Source organism: Megalobrama amblycephala, linkage group LG8 (genome assembly GCF_018812025.1).
Source record: "Megalobrama amblycephala isolate DHTTF-2021 linkage group LG8, ASM1881202v1, whole genome shotgun sequence".
Taxonomy (NCBI): domain Eukaryota; kingdom Metazoa; phylum Chordata; class Actinopteri; order Cypriniformes; family Xenocyprididae; genus Megalobrama; species Megalobrama amblycephala.
In genome coordinates this window covers 16,721,626-16,742,877 of record NC_063051.1, presented here as the reverse complement: position 1 = coordinate 16,742,877, position 21,252 = coordinate 16,721,626, and the positions used below count along the sequence as shown (strand labels likewise).

General features: G+C 36.2%; 1 protein-coding gene across 2 annotated transcripts in view; it reads right to left on the bottom strand.

The window, feature by feature from the left end:
* Window positions 1–481: 481 nt before the first annotated feature.
* The window catches only part of ryk (receptor like tyrosine kinase), a 67,930-nt gene continuing 47,159 nt past the window's right edge, over window positions 482–21,252 (bottom strand). For both annotated transcript variants that reach the window (XM_048199689.1, XM_048199688.1), the window contains 7 exons: window positions 17,586–17,672; window positions 16,373–16,442; window positions 14,656–14,788; window positions 10,171–10,280; window positions 9,594–9,753; window positions 2,280–2,416; window positions 482–1,569 (listed from right to left, as the gene is read on the bottom strand). In XM_048199689.1, the coding sequence (XP_048055646.1) occupies window positions 1,458–1,569; window positions 2,280–2,416; window positions 9,594–9,753; window positions 10,171–10,280; window positions 14,656–14,788; window positions 16,373–16,442; window positions 17,586–17,672 (809 nt within the window). In that variant the 3' untranslated portion in view covers window positions 482–1,457. The remainder of the gene's footprint in view (window positions 1,570–2,279; window positions 2,417–9,593; window positions 9,754–10,170; window positions 10,281–14,655; window positions 14,789–16,372; window positions 16,443–17,585; window positions 17,673–21,252) is intronic.

The following is a 21,252-nucleotide window of genomic DNA, read 5'->3' as shown; positions in this document are numbered from 1 at the left end:
ATTAGTTATATAACTTAACTATTACTAATTATTATTCAATGTGTACTAAACTATTAGTTATATAACTTAACTATTACTAATTATTATTCAATGTGTACTCCTTTTACAGCTAGAATGCCATTACAAATGTAAGTACTTCCATACACTTAAATATAGCATATGCAAAAATATAGTACATTGATATAATTAGGGGTTAAACTACAAAATAACTGGTCAAGTTTCAGTGAATAAGGATTGCACAAAGATGATGTAGTCAGCCACCCCACAAATTACTGATGGCCTTTTGGCTGCTCTCTTAAGATGAACATTTGCACAATGTTATTGCGTATTAAAAGCAACACTCTAGGGGAAGGGGGAACAGTTCTTAACAGCTCTGATCAATAAAAATAGATGCTTCCATTGTATCAAGAACCAAGAGGTAAGTTTAAAACCATCCTCCAGACCTAATCGTGCATCAAAAGCAACAAACACCAACACCCAACACTGAGATCCCATTTTATTTAGGCCTCATTTAATTGATAGGTATGAATTCAGTTTACACAAAACCCTTTAAAAAAAGTCAACATGCAGTGATCACAAGGATAGAAAGAAGAGCCTATAGATTCAGAACAAAAAGATTTGAAAATGGTGTCTAGGCCGTACACTTCAAATATTCACAGTGACTCATGTTTCTTTTCTTGTCCATGTATTCATACAGTTTTAAACATACAAGGAAGGCATTGTTCTGACACAGAACAGTCAAACATCAAAAGCTTTAGGAATTTGAAAAAACCCTGTATCAAAGTCCAGTTTGACTTGCAGGATCCCATCACGCTGCTTTACACCTCCACGACCATCTCATAATTTAAGGAGGTAAAGCTTATGGTCAGCTGTAGGGCTCCACCATCTTTAGTTCCAAAAGGAAAAAGATAACGTCTAGTTTACGTACCAATTGCCGTGTCCGGGCTGAGGCTTTTTTCTGTACATTTAATGTAGCGGAGACCAGTTTCTCTCACCAAATTATTTTAAAAACAAATAACGCAGGACATAACGCAGTGGAGATTAAGCTCCTCTCACTGAAGACTTTGAAAATATATGTACAGATTACTCCGAGCAATTTTTAAAATATCCAGAAGGAAATTTCAGAACAGTTTCTTGTCGTTTCTATTGTTACAAAAAGAAAAAAAAAGCTCTTTTGTGAAACAAAGAGAACAGCAGCTTCCTGTGGATATCCTAATACCAGCATCCCAAACAAATGTGGATGATATTCTTGAGAATCAGAAAGTCCTTGATATTTCACACAGCCGTGATATAAAAAAATAGACCTCCGAAGCTACACCTTCCAAACAAAGCCACATTTCATATCGCATGAAATTAAAACACACAAAATGGCTAGTTTTCTTATAAAGTAAGGCACTGCATTAACGTTTATTCTCTGGAATAGTGCTGTTCAACATCTCAGGCTGGTTTGAGTGAGTTTAGACGTAGGCCCCCAAAGCTGCATGGAACTCAGTGAGGCATTGGACGAGCTGTTGGAATTTTGGTCTCTCTTCTGGATCCAAGGCCCAGCAACACGCCATCACTGCAAATCTGAAACCGAGAACATCCTCATATAAACAAAGCATTTACTTTTATCAGATCTGTGAGGTGACTGATGAAGCCGCAGCAGATTTATCAAAGAAAAAAAAAAAAAAATTCTGGGTCGACAAGGAGTATCGGTCTTGATCGCATTTGAAAGCAACAATTGAAATGGGCTTGAGTGAAAGTTGAGATCACTTTATCGCTCTATTTCTATTCAAGCTCTTAAATACACAAGCCAAGCCGCAGAGCTCTTATTCATCACTTATTCTCTGGAGGGAGAGAGTACTAAGCTATGATCCAATGCTGATTAGCTTTTCCTGCATTCTCTAAACTGTATTCCGGCGGCTGCGTGTAAGACAATTAATTTTGCTGTGTTTGGGTCATTGACACGGTCAACAGCGCTCGTTGCTTTGTAATTCCTGGCTGGTTCGATCACCATGCTCCGGTTCCCTAGCTATTGCAGGATGCCGATAAGGGTCAGATTGTGTGGAAAGCCAGCATTTGTACTCGGATCAAACTGTTTTCTAAAAGTTCAGTTAGTTCCCTCACAAAATAATCAAGATTTAAGAAAGTTGTTGTTACTGACACTTTGGGAGCCTTGCCAATCACTCAGGAACGCAGGTTCACGACAGTTTATTTATTTTTAACGTATTTGCAAGATTAACTCAGTACACGAAAATGAAGTTGTATTCTTAAATTGATTAAAATGTCAAACTTACAATTCATCAGGGCAGTTGATGGGTTGTGCTATTCTGTAGCCATCCTTCAAATAGGCGGCCATCTCGAAGGGGTCGATGTCAACGTAAGGAGTCTGTCCCAAGGTCATCAGCTCCCACAGAGTTACCCCGAAAGCCCACTGTAGGGAAACGACACACAAGAGCTCAGGCCAGGCTAAGAGAGGAACAATGACTGAAACAGAAAGATGATCCCTCCTTTTCAACAAGTGATGAGATCATCTGAGGCAGACATTATTTATAAACAGAGATAGTATTTACAGATCAGTATCTAAATGCAGAAAAATAGGACATGCTGGAAATATCTTGTCATGAATAATTACATGCAAATGCAAAAAAAAAAAAAAAAAACAACAACAACAACAACAACAACAACAGGTATGCATGACCACATAATAATAATAAATAATAATAATAATAATAATAATAATAATAAATGATTAAAGTTAACATTCACTGAATCTTTAAAAACACTAATAATTAGTGTTTTTTTTATTTATTTAGTTCTGTTGTTTTTAATACTTCAGAAATTTAAAAAAAAATAAAACATTTATAAACAAATATAATTTTTAGTAAATATCAAAAGGAATATTAATATTTTATAGTGTATTTATACACTCACTGGCCACTTTATTACACTCTAAAAAATGCTGGGTTGAAAATGGACAAACCCAGCAATTGGGTTGTTTTAACCCAGCGGTAGGGTTAAATGTTTGCCCAACCTGCTGGGTAGTTTTATTTAACTCAACTATTGTTTAAAAATGACTGTATTGCTTAATTAAAATGAACCCAAAGTATGTTGGAAATGAACATTTATTAATGTTCAATGAATAATTATTAAACAATAAACATTTATTAAATTGCTTATTAATACATTTATATAAATAAACTATTAAACTATTACATTTATATTAATAAAATATTAAAGCTTATTAATAAACATTCACCTTTTGTCTATTATTGTTGCCTCTAATTGCATCTGGTTTTTAATTTCCCAACTATTTTGGGTTCATTTTAAGCTATCCATATACACTGCGTTCCAAATTATTATAAAAGAGACAAATCAGTAAGATTTCTGTACAATAAACATTCAGATTTTAGTTTTTCTAAGAAAATGTTTGTTCGTTTATTTATCCATGTCTTTTTAGATGTAAATGTTTCTCTTTGTTAGGTTTGGTTAGTGGTGTCTAAAATGCATCTTTACGCACAACTGCCAGCCTGCATGGTGAGGTTCTCAAGACTCCAGAGACACCAGCAGCTTCAAATACCTGTTTGCTGCTCAACACTGGCTTTTTTATAGCTGCCCTTTTAATACAATTAATTTTTTTGATAGGAACTTTCCTCAATAAGCCTTTATCTGACCAAGTTCTGCTGTGCTCTAAATCACTCACAAATCTCATGATAATTCGATAATCTCCATTCAGTTTTCACACAATATTAGTTGTTTTCATGCCTTTTGCACAACATTGCACCATTTCATGCTTTTCATCTTCAGAAAGATCTTTCTTCCTCCCCATATTGCATGAGAACTGTGACTTGCTTAATAATGTGGAACAACCTCTAAGTAGGGTTTCCATAGATCTGGCAAATTATTTTGTCTGAGATTGATACCAGTTCTCTAAAAAGACATGAATAAATAAACGAACAAACATTTTCTTAGAAAAACTAAAATATGAATGTTTATTGTACTGAAATCTTACGGATATGTCAATTGCATAATAATTTGGAACGCAGTGTAGCAATTGTTAAACAATATTGGTTGGTTTAAATAAAACTACCCAGCAGGTTGGGCAAACATTTAACCCAACCGCTGGGTTAAAACAACCCAATCACTGGGTTTGTCCATTTTCAACCCAACTTGGGTTGTTTTTAACCCAGCATTTTTTAGAGTGTAGGTACACCTGTTCAACTGCTCGTTAACGCAAATATCTAATCAGCCAATCACATGGCAGCATTTAGGCATGTAGACATGGTCAAGACAATCTGCTGAAGTACAAAGTGAGCATCAGAACAGGGAAGAATGGTGATTTGAGTGAATTTGAATGTGGCATGGTTGTTGGCGCTAGACGGGATGGTCTAATATATCAGAAACTGCTGATCTACTGGGATTTCATGCACAGCTATCTCGTTTGCAGAGAATGCTCCGAAAAAGAGAAAATATCCAGTGGGCGGAAATGCCTTGTTGATGCCAGAAGTCAGGAGAATGGCCAGAGTGGTTTGAGCTGATAGAAAGGCAACAGTAACACAACCATTGAGGTATGCAGAAGAGCATCTGTGAATGAACTTTGAAGCAGATGGGCAGCAGCAGACCACCACACCGGGTGCCACTCCTGTCAGCTAAGAACAGGAAACTGAGGCTACAATTCATAAAATTGGACAATAGAGGATGGGAAAAAGATTGCCTGGTCTGAAGAGTATTGATTTCTGCTGCGACATTCAGATAGTAGGGTCAGAATTTGCATAAACATGAAAGCATGGATCCATCCTACCATCTTGTATCAACAGTTCAGGCTGCTGCTGGTGGTGTAATGGTGTGGGGGATATTTTCTTGGCACAATTGGGCCCCTTAGTACCAAGGTTATTATAGTTTTGCATTTTTCATTAGTTTTTATTTTTATTTCGTTTTGACTTTTTGTTTTCAAATTCAGTTTAGTTTTAATTAGTTTTTAAAGTGGGTTTGCTAGTTTAGTTTAGTTTTTATTTTTTGAAAATGCTTAGTTTTAGTTTAGTTTTTATTAGTTTTAGTGTTAGTTTTAGTCTTTTTTTGTAATTTGGGTTATTTGTCAGGGGCAAGATTCAAAAAGGTCAGAAAAAGTATTGTGTAATAATAACTCAACAAAAACATCATACAATTTTAGAAAATATTCATTCAAAAATAAAACCAGTACATAAAATGTACATATGGGCACAAATATGTAAACAGTCCCAACACTCCGCAGTAAGTGCAAAATGTGTAAGTGAAGTGTGCCAGTAAAAAACCTAAAGAGCCAACAGACTAAAGAAGACCTACATGAACCGCATGTATTCAACCCATTTTTGAGCCACAACAAGACATTTCTGTCAGATTGTCAGGGAGCTCAATCTGAGAAAAGAACATGACAAATAACAAAAAACAAACAAAAAAAACTTTAAATACAGCTTTTCAATTTTTTTAGTGTGTGTGTGACACCTTCAGAAAATTGCCAAAACAACTACCAAAAATCTACACATCTTCTATACAGAATTCACACCCTATACAAATACCACAGCTGTACAATTTTCACACCCTATAACAGTTACTAAATTTACAAAAGCCTGCTCGTCTGGATTGAAGCAGCAAACATTCAGTGTAAAGGCCAATTCACACCGCACCGACAAACGCCAACAAACTCGTCTGTTGGAGTTTGTTGGATCGGTGTGATAACCCTGATACCCGGCGTTGGTCTGAGTCGGTTTTCGCCAGACTGAACATGTTTAATCGGCGTTAGTTTGGTAGTCTGAGCATCCAACAAACGGCAACCAACTCTGACCTAATCTGACCTGACTACGAACCGTTGCCATGACGATGAGGCAAGTCCCCTGCAAAGACAGCTTGTTTGATCGCGCCCGCGCCTCACGCACACACAACAAAGCAGCGGAAATGTGACATCGCAGCTTCGTTATAAAAAATAAAATACAGTTAAAAAAAAATGAAAACATACAAAAGGTACAATAGTCCATAGTGCAATCCTTGTTGCCATTCAGCAAGAGCACGTTAAGAGAGGTAACAGTTAACGTTAACCACCATGAGCAACGCAGGTTTACCTTCAGTGACACTAAAACTCTGTAAACTTGATTTTTTTTCTCACAGTAATTTTCATTTTGGGTGAACTATGCAAACACATTTGGATTGAAGCAGCAAACATTCAGTGTAAGAGTAAACAAATTACATTATTTAATATTTGAATCACAGCTTATATAGTGTTTTGACATCGACAACCCAAGTGCATTTTACCTCAAACTTGCGACTAGTTAACTTGCTATAGTAGCAATCGCTTCTCGCGTCGACATTAACACGCTGACAAAGTTATATTCAGAATTAAAAATATTTTTATACCACTTTTTAATGTGTGTTTGTGTAAAGGTGTTCACGAGATACCAACCTTTAGCGAACTTGCTTTCAAAGTCGAACACTCGTTCTCATGGAGACGCGGCGTGCACTGACGGGAGGGGCTGTGTGTGTGTGTGTGCGCGCGCGTGTATGTGATAGACGCAGGGAAAGGAAATGCAGCTGAACGTTATTTGCTCTATGAAAGACATTGATAAAGACGAAAACTAAGGACATTTAATCTATAATTTTTATTTTATTTTAGTTAGTTTTGCCAAACACACATTGCAGTTTTAGTTAGTTATCGTTTTTTTGTAATGCTTCGTTTTTATTTTATTTCAGTTAACGACAATGTTTTTTCCCACCTAGTTTTCGTTTTTTCGTTCGTTTTCGTTAACGATTATAACCTTGCTTAGTACCAACTGAGCATCGTTTAAACGCCACAGTCTATCTGAGTATTGTTGCTGACCATGTCCATCCCTTTATGACCAGTGTACCCATCTTCTGATGGCTACTTCCAGCAGGATAACACACCATGTCACAAAGCTCAAATCATCTCAAACTGGTTGCTTAAACATGACAATGAGTTAACTATAATCAAATGGCCTCCACAGTCACCAGATCTCAATCCAATCGAGCACCTTTGGAATGTGGCGGAACAGGAGATTCGCATCATGGATGTGCAGCTGACAAATTTGCAGCAACTGTATGATGCTATCATGTCAATATGGACCAAAATATGAGGAAATATGATATCCTCTGAGGAATGCTTCCAGCACCTTGCTGAATCTACACCATGAAGAATTAAGGCAGTTCTGAAGACAAAAGTGGGTCCATAATATATATATATATGCATTTCTTAAAAGAATTTTGATAAAGCGAATCATAACAATCATTTAACTGTAGGAAAACATTTGAATGAGAGACTGTTTCAAGGAAAAATGCTCCCCTATCTGGATCTGTTTGAGTCATGAGGTCCCCTTTAGGGCATTTTAGGGACATCAGCAACATTATGGAAACAAAGCATTCCAGTAACACAAAAGAAGGAAATCTGGATTTATTCCATTGATTTTGGACACAATCACAGTTTGTTCACATAGACATTTAAAAGGCTTTAAATCAAATAAATGAAATAAACTGTGAAACATACTGATGTGCAAATTAATGTAATCACTGCTCGTTATAAAAAAGTAAATCAAGTTTGTTAGACACCAGTCAATTTTGGATATAAAAAAATAACATAACTATAAAAAGCTGTATTACATTCAATGCGGTAAGGTGACTTTATTAACCATTCTTTATGCATCTCCCCTGCAGGAAGATGTGTTGGAAAACACCGAACTATAAAATCATGTTTGCACTTGAGGGCAACACACACTTGACTGCAGAACACACTCGAAATGAATCCTCGCCATTCATTAAAAGACAACCCTGACCATCTATTCTATCTTGACATTTTAAAACAGACAGGCTTCTTTACATATAAAAGGACTTTGTCTCCTGCACTGATGTGTTTGTGAATAGGCTATGAAAGGGGAAGTGGACACAGATCAAAGTTGACATCCAAGTGTGATCTGGCATTTTGTCTTATGTCTCACTGGGTGGGTGGTATCCTGCACTACAGCTCCTTGCGGTAAATGAATTTCCAGCGTCTCCCAGTAAACAAGAGTAAATTTCCATACCAGGCCACTGCTCATCACCAGCTCCTATTGTATTATGATAAACAGAACCTTAATAATTGTTCCTGGCATGAGGGCAGCACCAGCAACTATTGTTCTGTTAGTCTGAAGGGATGCAGAGGTCAGATCGCTGACAGGTTTTGGCCCAGTGTGTCATTTATAAGGCGGCCAGGCGGCGTTCACTACTTCCTGGCTGTCTAGGGTGGGTTGTTTCCTTGGCATTTTGAGTGAGACGACGGGAATGTAGAGTGTTTTCACAAAAACACACCTTTCCAGACAAACACACACATTTGTGTGATAGAGGTTTTCTTCGCAATTTCCTATGCTCAAGTTTGCTTAAAAGGATAGTTCACCCAAAAATTTAAATTCTGTCATCATTTAGTCACTCGTGTCGTTCCAAAACCAGAAGACTTTTGCTAATCTTGAAAACACAAATGAAGATATTTTTAATGAAATCTGACAGATTTCTGTCCCTCCATAGGAAGCCCAATTCACCTAATACCTAATATCACCATATTTGCTTTATGCACAAGAACAAACCTCATTGGTTCTTTTGGAAGCTCAAAGTTCTTGCATGACATGCAAGTACAAACCTCATTGATTAGGCACATCAAGCAAACAAATTTTAATATCCTTATTCATAGTTGATGTACTCTACATACAGTACGTAAGTTGATAAATGTTTATATGTGAATAAAAGCCTAAATTAAATCGGTTTCTTTATGGACTTTTTATTAAGTGAAGCATCAAAGTTTTGGTGGATAAGACATTCAATGGTGGGACAGAAATCTTTCAGGTTTCATTAAAAACATTCCTTTGTGTTTTGTAGATGAATAAAAGTAATGAGTTTTGAACAACATGAGGGTCAGTAAATGACAAATTTCATTTTTGGGTGATCTATCCTTTTAACTGGTGCTACGCACATATGTAGACTTGCAAAATTTTCTGAAATGTGATTGTACACCTATTACAGAACTATTATCATGAATATAAACAAATTCAAAAGCATGTTAACTGCTGTAATCCTGCATGTAGTCAACAACACAGGCCTCAACATGTTCATGGACATCTGAAGCATGATTACTGTAATTGTCAGCAGTAACAACGCATGATGGAGCAGATAGTATGACGTCAAAGAAATTATGCAATTTTAAATTACCAGGATTTGGGACACAATCTGAGAGTCCATGCATGAGTGTGCAGGTACTCAGCTTTTACCGGTTCCATAAATTAATTTCTGAATATGCTATATTTAATTTTTATATTTTTTATATTTAATTATAATACCTATTATACTATATATATATATATATATATATATATATATATATATATATATATATATATATATATATATATATATATATATATATATATATATATATGACTATTATAAGTGAAACAGGATACAAAATTCTTTTACAGGCAAAATATCCATAGGAAGAGAAACACAATACATTAGAGAAAGCCTGCTGCTGGTGTGAATCAAAATATTATGTGAGTGTATGTTACAGTCTGTTGCAGAAAAAGACAAAAAGAAGCAGCAACTCTTACCACATCACTGGCGCTAGAAAAGTCATTGTTGAGCAAACTCTCCAAAGCCATCCAGCGAACGGGTCGGTTCTCATTGTCCCCGAGGCAGTGATAGTCCATAGGGAAGAGATCACGAGCCAGCGCATTATCTGTGATCTTCACTTGCATGCTGTTATCAATTCTACAAATAAAAAAATAAAAAATAAAAATACCAGAGACATAAGACATCTAAACAAAATTGCATTGATGTTAATACAAACTGATGGTAAAAATGTAAATAAATACTAGAACGTCCTGGATTAAAAAACTATTTTCTCAAGTCTTGTGACATTTCATATGGCAGCATTATTGTTAGCTTTGAATGGGAGGGGATTTAATAGGTTAAATATCACCTTTAATTAATGATTGTATATATAAAATGTAAAAACTCCAGCCAACCAGTCATTGTCACAATAATTGCAATAACCGTGTGACCGGACATCATCTTTTTGAATAACCAATACCATAATGTAACACTTTGTGCAGCTGTATACTCCTGTGTAGACAGCAGAAGGTATCAGATGGTAAATAGTGTGAGAACAAGAGAAATGGCACTTACACACAGTTTCTGGCAGCCAGGTCTTTGTGAATGACCTCTCTTCGTGCCAGGTAGCTCATTCCACATGAAATCTGTATTGCCATGTGGACCAGGTCTTGCTGAGAGATTGCCTGTTTATGTAACAAGAGAGTGTGGACAAAATGGTTATAATGATCAAGACAGACATTTTAAAAGGGTCACTGGAAGTGTGAGAATTTTTTTCTGTAAATTGCAATAAGAGAGATCCAGCAAGAGAAACTAAAAGACGCAAAAAGTGGGAACACATGACAAGTGGGTACGCAGACACTCGTGGTTAAATTTCACCTCTTAGGAAACCAGACTTGATGGAGCAACAAGTTCCTCTGTTGAATCTCAGTTGGTAGGTTTGACGTCTGATGTAGTGACAGTTACCTCACTAAATGTAAACATTCTTTGCACCAAACACTAACGCTTTAACTCTTTAGAGGGAGTGTCTCAATGTCAGGCACCCTTGTATAATCTTTCCATAGTCAGACACAACAAGAAGCCCTGGGTGCTAACTGGCAGGTTCATAACATAACCCTCTCTAAATAAGTGGCTTTTTTCTATACACAAGGCTTTAGAACAAAATAATTGCAGTGTATGACAAACTCAGGTGTCAGACGAGTTCGATGGTGCATGCTCATTCCTGTTTGTTCAGTGTGAATTTGGTTAGAGTGATTTAGACTGAAATGTTTACTCAAGAGAGAATGGAGTACGTGTAGAACGTAGGGATTGGTCAAAGAGAGTGACTAGTAAATCTAAACTTCTTTGTTCTTTTTAGCTGGAGTGTCTTAAAGGGGATCAATTTAGATCAATTCATTCTCTGAGAGGGCGTGCTTTAGCATGCCAAAAGTCTAACAGCAACTGCATGGACTGCCAACATGCTAAACCCGTCTTTGAGAGGTCACGTCTCTAAATTAGTCCCATTTGCAAATCACCTTTTGAGAGCAATGTACAGATATTAAAATGTTGGTCAATAATAATAATAATAATAATAATAATAAGCTGATCGTCATTTTGTGTTGAAACTGATATATTTGATCGAAAATACAGTAAAAAAACAGTAATACTGTGAAATTTAATTACAGTTTTATAATATAATTTATTCCTGTGATGGCTCAGCTGAATTTTCCAGTCTTCAGTGGCATATATTAAACGTGCCCTAGAATTAAAAATTGAATTTATCTTGGCATAGTTAAATAACAAGAGTTCAGTACATGGAAATGACATACAGTGAATCTCAAACTCCATTGTTTCCTCCTTCTTATGTAAATCTCATTTGTTTAAAAGACCTCTGAAGAACAGGCGAATCTCAACATAACACCGACTGTTACATAACAGTCGGGGTGTACTCCCACAATATTTGCAAATGCCAGCTCATGTTCAAGCATTAGACAAGGGCAGGACATCTGGATGAGCACAGCTGAATCATCAAAATAGGTAAGCAAGCAAGAATAATAGCGAAAAATGGCAGATGGAGCGATAATAACTGACATGATCCATGATAACATGATATTTTTAGTGATATTTGTAAACTGTCTTTCTAAATGTTTCGTTAGCATGTTGCTAATGTACTGTTAAATGTGGTTAAAGTTACCATTGTTTCTTATTGTATTCATGGAGACAAGAGCCGTCGTTATTTTCATTATTAAACACTTGCAGTCTGTATAATTCATAAACAATTTCATTCTTTATAAATCTCTCCAACAGTGTAGCATTAGCCGTTAGCCACGGATCACAGCCTCAAATTCATTCAGAATCAAATGTAAACATCCAAATAAATACAATACTCACAAAATCCGACGCATGCATGCAGTATACATGACGAACACTTTGTAAAGATCCATTTTGAGGGTTATATTAGCAATGTAAACTTTGTTTATGCACTGTTTAAGGCAAGCGCGAGCTCCGTGGGCGGGGAGCCTGAGCATTTCTAATTATGCCCCAAAATAGGCAGTTAAAAAAACGAATTTAAAAAAATCTATGGGGTATTTTGAGCTGAAACTTCACAGACACATTCAGGGGACACCTTAGACTTATATTACATCTTGTAAAAAAACGTTCGATGGCACCTTTAAAGAAGTTATTCTAATATGCTGATTTGGTGATGAAGAAACATTTTTTATTATCATTAATGATGAAACCAGTTGTGCTGCTTAATATTTTTGTGGAAACGGTGATTTTTTTCAGGATTCTTTGATAAATATGAAGTTCAAAAGAACAGTATTTGAAAAAAATATTTTTTATAACAATGGAAAAGCCTTACTGTATCTATTCACATATGCATCCTGAATAAAAGTATTAATTTCTTTTTAGAAAAATACTGACCCAAAATTTTTGAACGGCTGTGTACAATATAGACCAATACGAGACACCATGCATCCATCATTTACGTTACGCAGAATAGTTAGACATTTTAAATATGTATGCATTAATATTTAAAATGTTGCTCTATGTTGGTCAGACAAGAATTTTTAGTCTCTATGTTGCGCCTCCCCTTTTAAAAACGGGTCTCAAGATCCTTGCATACTGTTCCATTGAGTCTGGCTCCATCCAGCCGTTTAATCAGAATATGTTGGACAGGGCAGAAGCCCCTAAACGAGCCTAATTACACTGTGCTTCTTTGATCCTGACTACTCATTCAGAAGAAGCCATTTTAAAAGTATGTAGTTTTGCACACTCCTAGAAGGCGGCAAACAGATATGCATCTAAAATTTAGTTCAGGTGAGAGGTGAAAATCTTGGCAGTAAATACAAAAAGAAATCACCCACTTGCAATGCCAAAATCCAGGGTATTATCTAAAGCATGGATAGTTTCCATGATTTATGTTTTTACACTGCCACAACAAGCTTGGTCCTGAAGCAGAAAAAACTGATAGCCTGAAGAACCCATTTAACCATTTTAAGAATACATCTGTCTGACTGATTGAATTTATGTAATCTTGTCTTTGAAGAGGGTTCAGTGGCAGCCGAATGAAAAACTTCCCAGGGTAAACATCACAAAGGCTCGATTGTGCACAGCATACTACTGTAAAGCACCTACCGTAGAAGGTTCACTCAATGTTGAAGGTTCACAATGAATTCATTGTTCTGAAGAAAGCAATTAAATCAGGATAACCTGAACACTCCAGGTGTTCTGCTGGAGGGTCTCTAATATAAACACCTGCCTCAGACTGATTTATGGCTAACAGCAGGAGGAGTGTCATTGCACTTGTTAGCTAAATACACACAGGTCAAAAAATGTGGATGCAGTTTAAATGTTGCATAAGGCAACCTGTAAAATGAGTGTGCTTGTTTTTTCAACTAATGTCAGAGCAGTGAAGCAGTGGATAGAGTATAATATAATATAATATAATATAATATATATATAATATATATATAAAAAAAAAAAAAAAAAAAAAAAAAAAAATCACACATCTAGAAAAATCTTTAGTCGGAGGCAGCAATTAGGGCAAACGCAATGAATTATGTGTCCGAAAAATAGCAAGTTTATATAAGTTTATTATTATAAAATAACATTTTAATTGTTTATTAAAAATACTGTTTTGATGATGCATACAGTTGATGATGCCGACTTCTCAGTAACGTGCCTATATAAAGAGAAATGCAACTTTCATATGGTTTACATAATCAGAGAGTATTTGTTTTCGATTCGAATTGGTTTGTTTAAAAGTAGAGGTTTCAAGCTTTAGATATATAAATATATTTTTCATGTCTGTGAGGCAAGTAGTCTATACGCTGAGTTTCGAGTTATTTTTTGTGACGTCCTGCTGTTCAGGGAGACCGAGACAGCACAAAGCACATCCACCGTTTTATTGTTATTGTGAGTGTACACAAATAAAATTAGACCTTCACAGTTCGGAATGATGTATTACTCTTATCTGTATGACAAAAAAAAAAAAAAAAAGACAGTATTTTAAGTTAAAAAAATGCAAGTGATTACGCCAGCACCTCTATGTTGCGCAGTAAAGCGTACTATACTTTAGCTGCCTTCCACACTCTTTTTATCACGCACATTTATCTAGGTTAACGTTAGAGCGAGCTGCCATGTAAAGTTGCTGCTATTTACATGTTTCAAATAAGCCATATTTTGAGGTCAATGGATGAAAGGCAAACGTTTGCCCGACATAGGCGACATACTATAATATACACAAGGACCCGCCGTTAACAATCTGTCCCTTACGGACTGCGTGACTTCCCCACTTCCTGTGGATTTTTTTTTTTTTTCTGCGACTAACCTACTAATAAAATCTTAGTCGACAAAGCCTCTTTTAGTCGACTAACATTTAGCTGACTATTGGGGGTAGCACTAATGTATTTATGTATGTGTGTGTAATGTGTGATATATATATATATATATATATATATATATATATATATATATATATATATATATATATATATATATATATATATATACACGCACACACGCACACGCACACACACACATATTACACACATATACACACAAACACAGTAGTCTCACCTGTGGGTTGTTGGCCTCAGCAAGCTTACACTGGCGCAAGAAAAGCTTAAGATTTCCCCAGTTCATATAAGGCAATAGGACCATGGGCTTCTCACCATCTTCTATACACACATGGCTGATGGGTAACAGGTTCCTAAGAGTGAAAAGACCAAGGAAAAAGGGGTTAAAGTTTGTTGGTGTAGGTAAAAGGACAAATAGCAGGAGAAGGCCAAATTTTCAAACACGTCAGGAAGTGACGTGTTACCCTAAGGATACTTGCTCTGCATAAGACTAATTAAATCAGTGATTCATTTCTGACAAGGAAAAATTCAAGTCATGGGCTGCGCTGACCGTTTAACCCCAGACATGGGTCTGCGTGACTGCAAAGCTCGGAGCGCTCAGGACAGGATATGGGTCTGAGCCCATCCCAAAAGGCAACCAAGCGGGAAACGGAAAAATCTAAACAGAATGTTCGACCTCAGTGTTGTACATATACACTATATTAATATCAGGAAAAAGATTCTGAATGTAGATGAAGTGATATTTAATATTATGTGAAGTTATACTAAAAGATGCTAATAGATGAGAACCAGAATTACAAAATCAGTGTTCATTTTTTTAATGTCATTGTAGAGAACTTCAACAGTACATTTATTTTATTTTTCAATATGACCATTTTTAGTTAAGTTTCCATAGTTTTAACCAATAAATAAGCAATAGCCAATGAATATCTGAACTAAAATTTCTATACTATTTAGTTCTAAATAAATAAAAAATATAAGAATAAACAAGTCATTTTTAATTATTTTGAATGCCACAAGTGAACTTAGCCATCACATTATAATGTACAATAAAAATAAATCATCAGTTTAATATTTGGCAAAGATTACATTTAACAACAATAAGATTTAATGTTTGTTTTAAGATTTCGGGACTTGCTCAGATCTTGTGTCAGACAGCCAGCACCAGCAAAAAAACTAGTTGCTGGATTTTGGAAGTTCTTGACATTGAATCTGATTTTTTTTTTTTTTAAGTTGGTGAAGACAACCTTGCTTTACAGGCAGAAAGTGATTTATAAGAATAGTTATTCAGAAATGCAGAACATCTAAAACCACATTCATTTCTATGATGGAAACGTGGTAAACGAGAATGCACTAATGAAGAAATGATGCGGAGGAAGACAGCAATTCACAGAGCAGTGAAGGAAGTGTGTAGATTAGTAGTCAGAAGTGTTATTGCTGTGACTGTGGTCATCATATCACCGTCACAACACTCAAACATTACAAAACATGCTCCATTGAGGACAGGGTAATTATGAAAGAATGGTAATTTATATTCATATACACAAGCATATCATGTCATCACTCTCAAAACCTCTAATCTGCTTGTGTGTTTGGTAACATTGTCAAGTTTTGTTATGTGTATGTTTTTTGTTAAGTGGAGTGAACTACAGATATTCCTGCTCAGTGTGTAGCGAGCAGTGAACCCTGGATAAGATCCCTCTGATTCACAACATAGCTATGGCAAGCTTTCTTCATATATGAAAGGATTTGTTTAAAGGTGAAATGTACACCACTGGCATCAGAATTACAAAAATAAACATGAGCATGTATACATTAAATACAATACAAATGATTCTGTACAAAACTCATTATTCATGACTAAAAGAGATTTTGCCAATAACGTGTCAAGTTCTTCAAGCATCAAGAAAGCAGCATATGAGGTGTCTGTGACTCACCTGTGGTGAAGACCCCGTAGTTTACAGCTTTCTGTAAGCATCATGGTCACCTGTACCTCTGAGGCGTGATCTGCAGAGTCAAATACAAGAACAGAGATTCAAGCGATTTGTGACGCAACCCTGGACAACCCGAACGTGATGCAAACCTACCAAAAACAACTGTCAAAGCCTACTCAATTACATCAATCAAAATGTTAGGTGAACCCTCAAACATCTGAAAAAAGCCAAGTAGCACCAAAGGATAGAGGCATTACAAGAACATTTTGTCAAATTCAGTGTCAAATTAAAAGGATTGTGTCATAACTTTGGAAGAGCTGGTATATAGCATATGGACTACCTTCTTGATGCATTTATGGTGCTTTGTCATCATTTTTAGATCTTGACAGCCCCAGTACTCATTCACATTCATTATAATGAAAAATGTGGCGAGGATATTCTTAGATTCACCTTTTGTGTTCTACAGAAGAAAGTAAGTCACACAGATTTGGAATGAAATGAGGGTGAGCACATGACAGAATTTTGGGGGGTTTAAAGAGACATAAAATCAAGTCAGTGTTTTGCCCTCTTAGGGAAGTCCTTGTTGGTAAAAAAAAAGTGCATGTTGGTCCCAAACAAGCCTCCACCTTGTACTTGAGAAAGTCTGATTACTCTAAAAGCAGTCTTAGTCCTTTCAGCCAGTCTCAGATTGCTGGCTGAGTGATCACATTGAGAATGAGTTCACAGAGGTCTGGTTTTATCTTGAAGCACAGCTTTTGACGGATGCTTGGAGAGTATGGGTGAAGTGTATTGTTTCCTGTCCCTTGGGCAAGGGCCGGGGGGGAAATTGAACAGCTTGGCACAGCAGAAGCTGGTATAATGGCATTGTCTGGTGGTTGGCACCAGTCCTGTTCTGGGTAAACAGGGCAAGGGCAAATGAAAGGGTGACCAGTGTGATGAGAAGAGCTAAATTTTCTCATGGGAGATGCATTTTTTACAGAAACTGCTGTCATAACCACAGTATCAATTTTAAAAAACCTCAGTATCATTCCATGTATTATGAACTTTAGAACTTTTATTAGTAAAGAATTGCATTACCACAAACTATCCCTCAATATGATTTCCCACTGAAGTTTTTTTTTTATTTTAATCATGTTGGGAATGTTATTTTAAAAGGTTCATTTTAGAATATTTGACTCAAGGGAGGTATAAAATGAGAATTAAACAGAGGATGTACCTTTCACTGCTTTCACAAAGACTTGTTTCTCTTTGCTTGGGTCCTTCTCATCAAGCAAGACTCCATGAAATATGCGGCCAAAGGTCCCTGAGGATCAAAATAAAGTCACTTTACAAAATCAGCTGACATTATGAAATCTCTGTATCTTTATAGAAATATGTCTCACATAAGACTGAGCGATAGTATTCTTAATCTTTATTATTCTTCCCCAATGGGAGTCTATGGCAGCCCTATGAACCAGTAGGAAAATGATGAAAATTGTAATGATGGTAATGAATAGTAATTTGGGCAAACTTTGGGGTCTCTAGGACCAACTCTATAGCACGACCACCAGTTCAAAAATACACTTTTTAAATGGTTGTAACTTTTGAATAATTTGTTCTAGAAAAATGAAACTTAGTATACCTGATCCCTCTCATCATGATGATCACATTGAACATCTTACATCAAGACTCCACCCATTACAGTAGTGGCCATTTTAAAAGTACAGTATTCCGTTTTTTCGCTACTCCTTCAAATTTTGTCCAATTTTGTCCAAAGTCTGATTAGATGATCTTTGGACCTAGCTGCCCAAAAATTAAACTTTTTAATTCACTACCGTTCCTGAGAAATACCTCTCCGAATTTGATCATGCCCGTGTTTGTTGTCTTATGTTAGCTAATTGGCTATCATGCAAAAATGTGTCTATTCTTTCTATTGTGACCATAAGCTATATTAGTGGTTAAGTTAGCTTAGCATGCTAACCAGTTAACATGCTAACTAATGTATTTGTATGCTCATTCTTGCCTTGAAAACTCTCTTCAGTCATATAACAAACATGTGTCCTCTGTGGCTCACCACTATAAGCAAGAAGCCTCAAACCTTTCAGGTTGTGGGTTTGCCTCATGTGTGGAACATGCCCAGACCTCAAGAGGTACTGTAGCCAGAAATATTGCAAAAGTTGCTTCTGTTCCAGACATTGAGTCTTTCTGAGTAGGATCTAATCTTAACTTATTAAATATAACATGGTGTATTTTTATGCAAAATCTTCATTTTGAGTTCATTCTCAGTTGAACTACAGAACCTTGGCAGTTGGGTGAACATGTCTTTTGAGTGGCGAGTTTAAGCAATGAGTATTTTAGCTACTTTTTGAACTCATGGAACCCTTGGAAAGGCTTGGCCCCGTTATTACTGCTCGCAGCTATATTTCATCATATATTTGCAAGTTAACAAGTATTTACATGCTTTTTTTGGCATGTACACAGACTGTTAAGGCTAATTTTTACATGTTTAATAGCATCTCTGATATACATTTCAGTGGCAAAAACTAAAGTATTTAAATTTGATTAATTTCTGTGAATCAACACTCAACAGTGTTAGGATTAAAGAATTGCATTATAATTCAGAAATGTTCAAGTTTTGTACAACATTTTTCAAATATTGAAATGTTTTACTAAAAATATTAGTTCTAATTTCACTGCATTTGAGAGATTAAAGGGTTAGTTCACCCAAAAATGAAAATTCTGTAATTTATTACTTACCCTCATGCCGTTCCACACCCGTAAGACCTTTGTTAATCTTCAGAACACAAATTAAGATATTTTAGTTGAAATCCGATAGCTCCGTGAGGCCTCCATAGGGAGCAATGGACACTTCCTCTCTCAAGATCCATAAAGGTACTAAAAACATATTTAAATCGGTTCATGTGAGTACAGTGGTTCAATATTAATATTATAAAGCGACAAGAATATTTTTGGAGCGCCAAAAAAACTAAATAACGACTTATTTAGTGATGGCTGATTTCAAAAGAATGCTTCAGGAAGCATCGGAGCACAGATGAATCAGTGTATCGAATTTGCTGTTCGGAGCTCCAAAGTCACGTGATTTCAGCCGTTGGCAGTTTGACACGCAATCTGAATCATGATTCGACACACTGATTCATTTATGCTCCGATGCTTCATGAAGCAGTGTTTTGAAATCGGCCATCACTAAATAAGTCGTTATTTTGTTTTTTTTGGCGCTCCAAAAATATTATTGTCGCTTTATAATATTAATATTGAACCACTGTACTCACATGAACAGATTTAAATATGTTTTTAGTACCTTTATGGATCTTGAGAGAGGAAGTGTCCATTGCTCCCTATGGAGGCCTCACGGAGCCATCGGATTTCAACTAAAATATCTTAATTTGTGTTCTGAAGATTAACAAAGGTCTTACGGGTGTGGAACGGCATGAGGGTAAGTAATAAATGACAGAATTTTCATTTTTGGGTGAACTAACCCTTTAAACAACATGCCAATTTTTGCATGGTGAAAAGCTCAGCAGGCCTGAACAGGTATCCTTGATGACCTCAGAAAATAAAAACAACATGAATTTACCAGCAGGCGCGGGACAGTCTCTCACCTTTCTACTGCTGTTCTACAGCCTTTTAGAAATAGCTGCAGTTCCCATAAGCTCAGAATGCACCAGATCAATGAATCTTGCAGAGGGTAGTATTTGGGTAGTATTACTAATGCTAGGGGCCATCACCGCAGCGCCTACAACTTTTCTCTCTTATCTGATCCTTTTCCTCTATCTTGCCATCATGCTTGTTATGACATGCCACCTTATCTTAAGCCAGCTTGCTGACGTAGAAGCCTACTTTAACCCCTGTATGCAATTACATTCGAGTTGTCCTCTATAAACATAGTAACACAAATGAATGCAATATACAAGAGCTTTAAGAAAAATGGTCTCTACGTTTTGGGACATAAAGGTAAGTGAGGTGCTATGTTGTGCATTCATGTTACCCATGACCTTCAAAACCAGAAGTCTCTTACTTGAAATCAGTTTTGTATCAAATATAAATTGTCCTTCTGTATATTTTTCTTTATAAAAATACATTTTAAATTAAAAAAAAAAATTAAAATAAATGGACGATCAGATTTGGTTCAATTAAAAGAATCCAACAAGTGGCCAGGATTCACTAGAACTCAGTATGGTTGAAAAAGCTTAAAGTGTGCATACTACAATCTAGACAGAGTGGCTATTTTGAAAATGTTCAAATACAAGATTTAGATAAGTTTTGTTATTATTATCATTATTATTATTATTTTTTTGCCTTTATTGAGATTTCCTGTTGGTTCTCTACTCTCCTAAGTGGGAGAGAGAGGGAGAAGAGATCGGGAAAGGCACCCAAACCGGGACTGAACTCGGGTCACCTGAAGTGCAACCAGACTACATGTCGGAGCGCTGCCCATGAGGCTATTGGCTCCGACAAGCGTTGATTAGCTGAACCTCTTAATCGGTGTCCCGCTAGCTGGATGCTTAGCACTCATTTTTTTTTAATTGCCTTTTTTTTCTTTCTATCGCATATATATCAATAGGGAGTTTAAACACTCAAAATTCACCCTGTGAAAACCGTTTTGAAATTGGACATTGCATTTCCATGGAAATGGTATTTTAAATCTTTTTAACGGACTCCTCCCCCTAGTGGGCTGCATCCAAAAAAGGCAGCTGACTTGTTGCCTTACTGCCTTATAAGCAATGACTCTGAAGGCAGAGTTTGCGCATGAAGGTACCTCACGAAACGTACAGACTTCTAAGGCAGCATAACAGTTTAATGATCTACAGCAAAATACCTTGGAATGTGTCCTCCAAAGGCAGTATTTGTAAGTGTATGGATGCAGGCAAAATCTTTTCTTATCT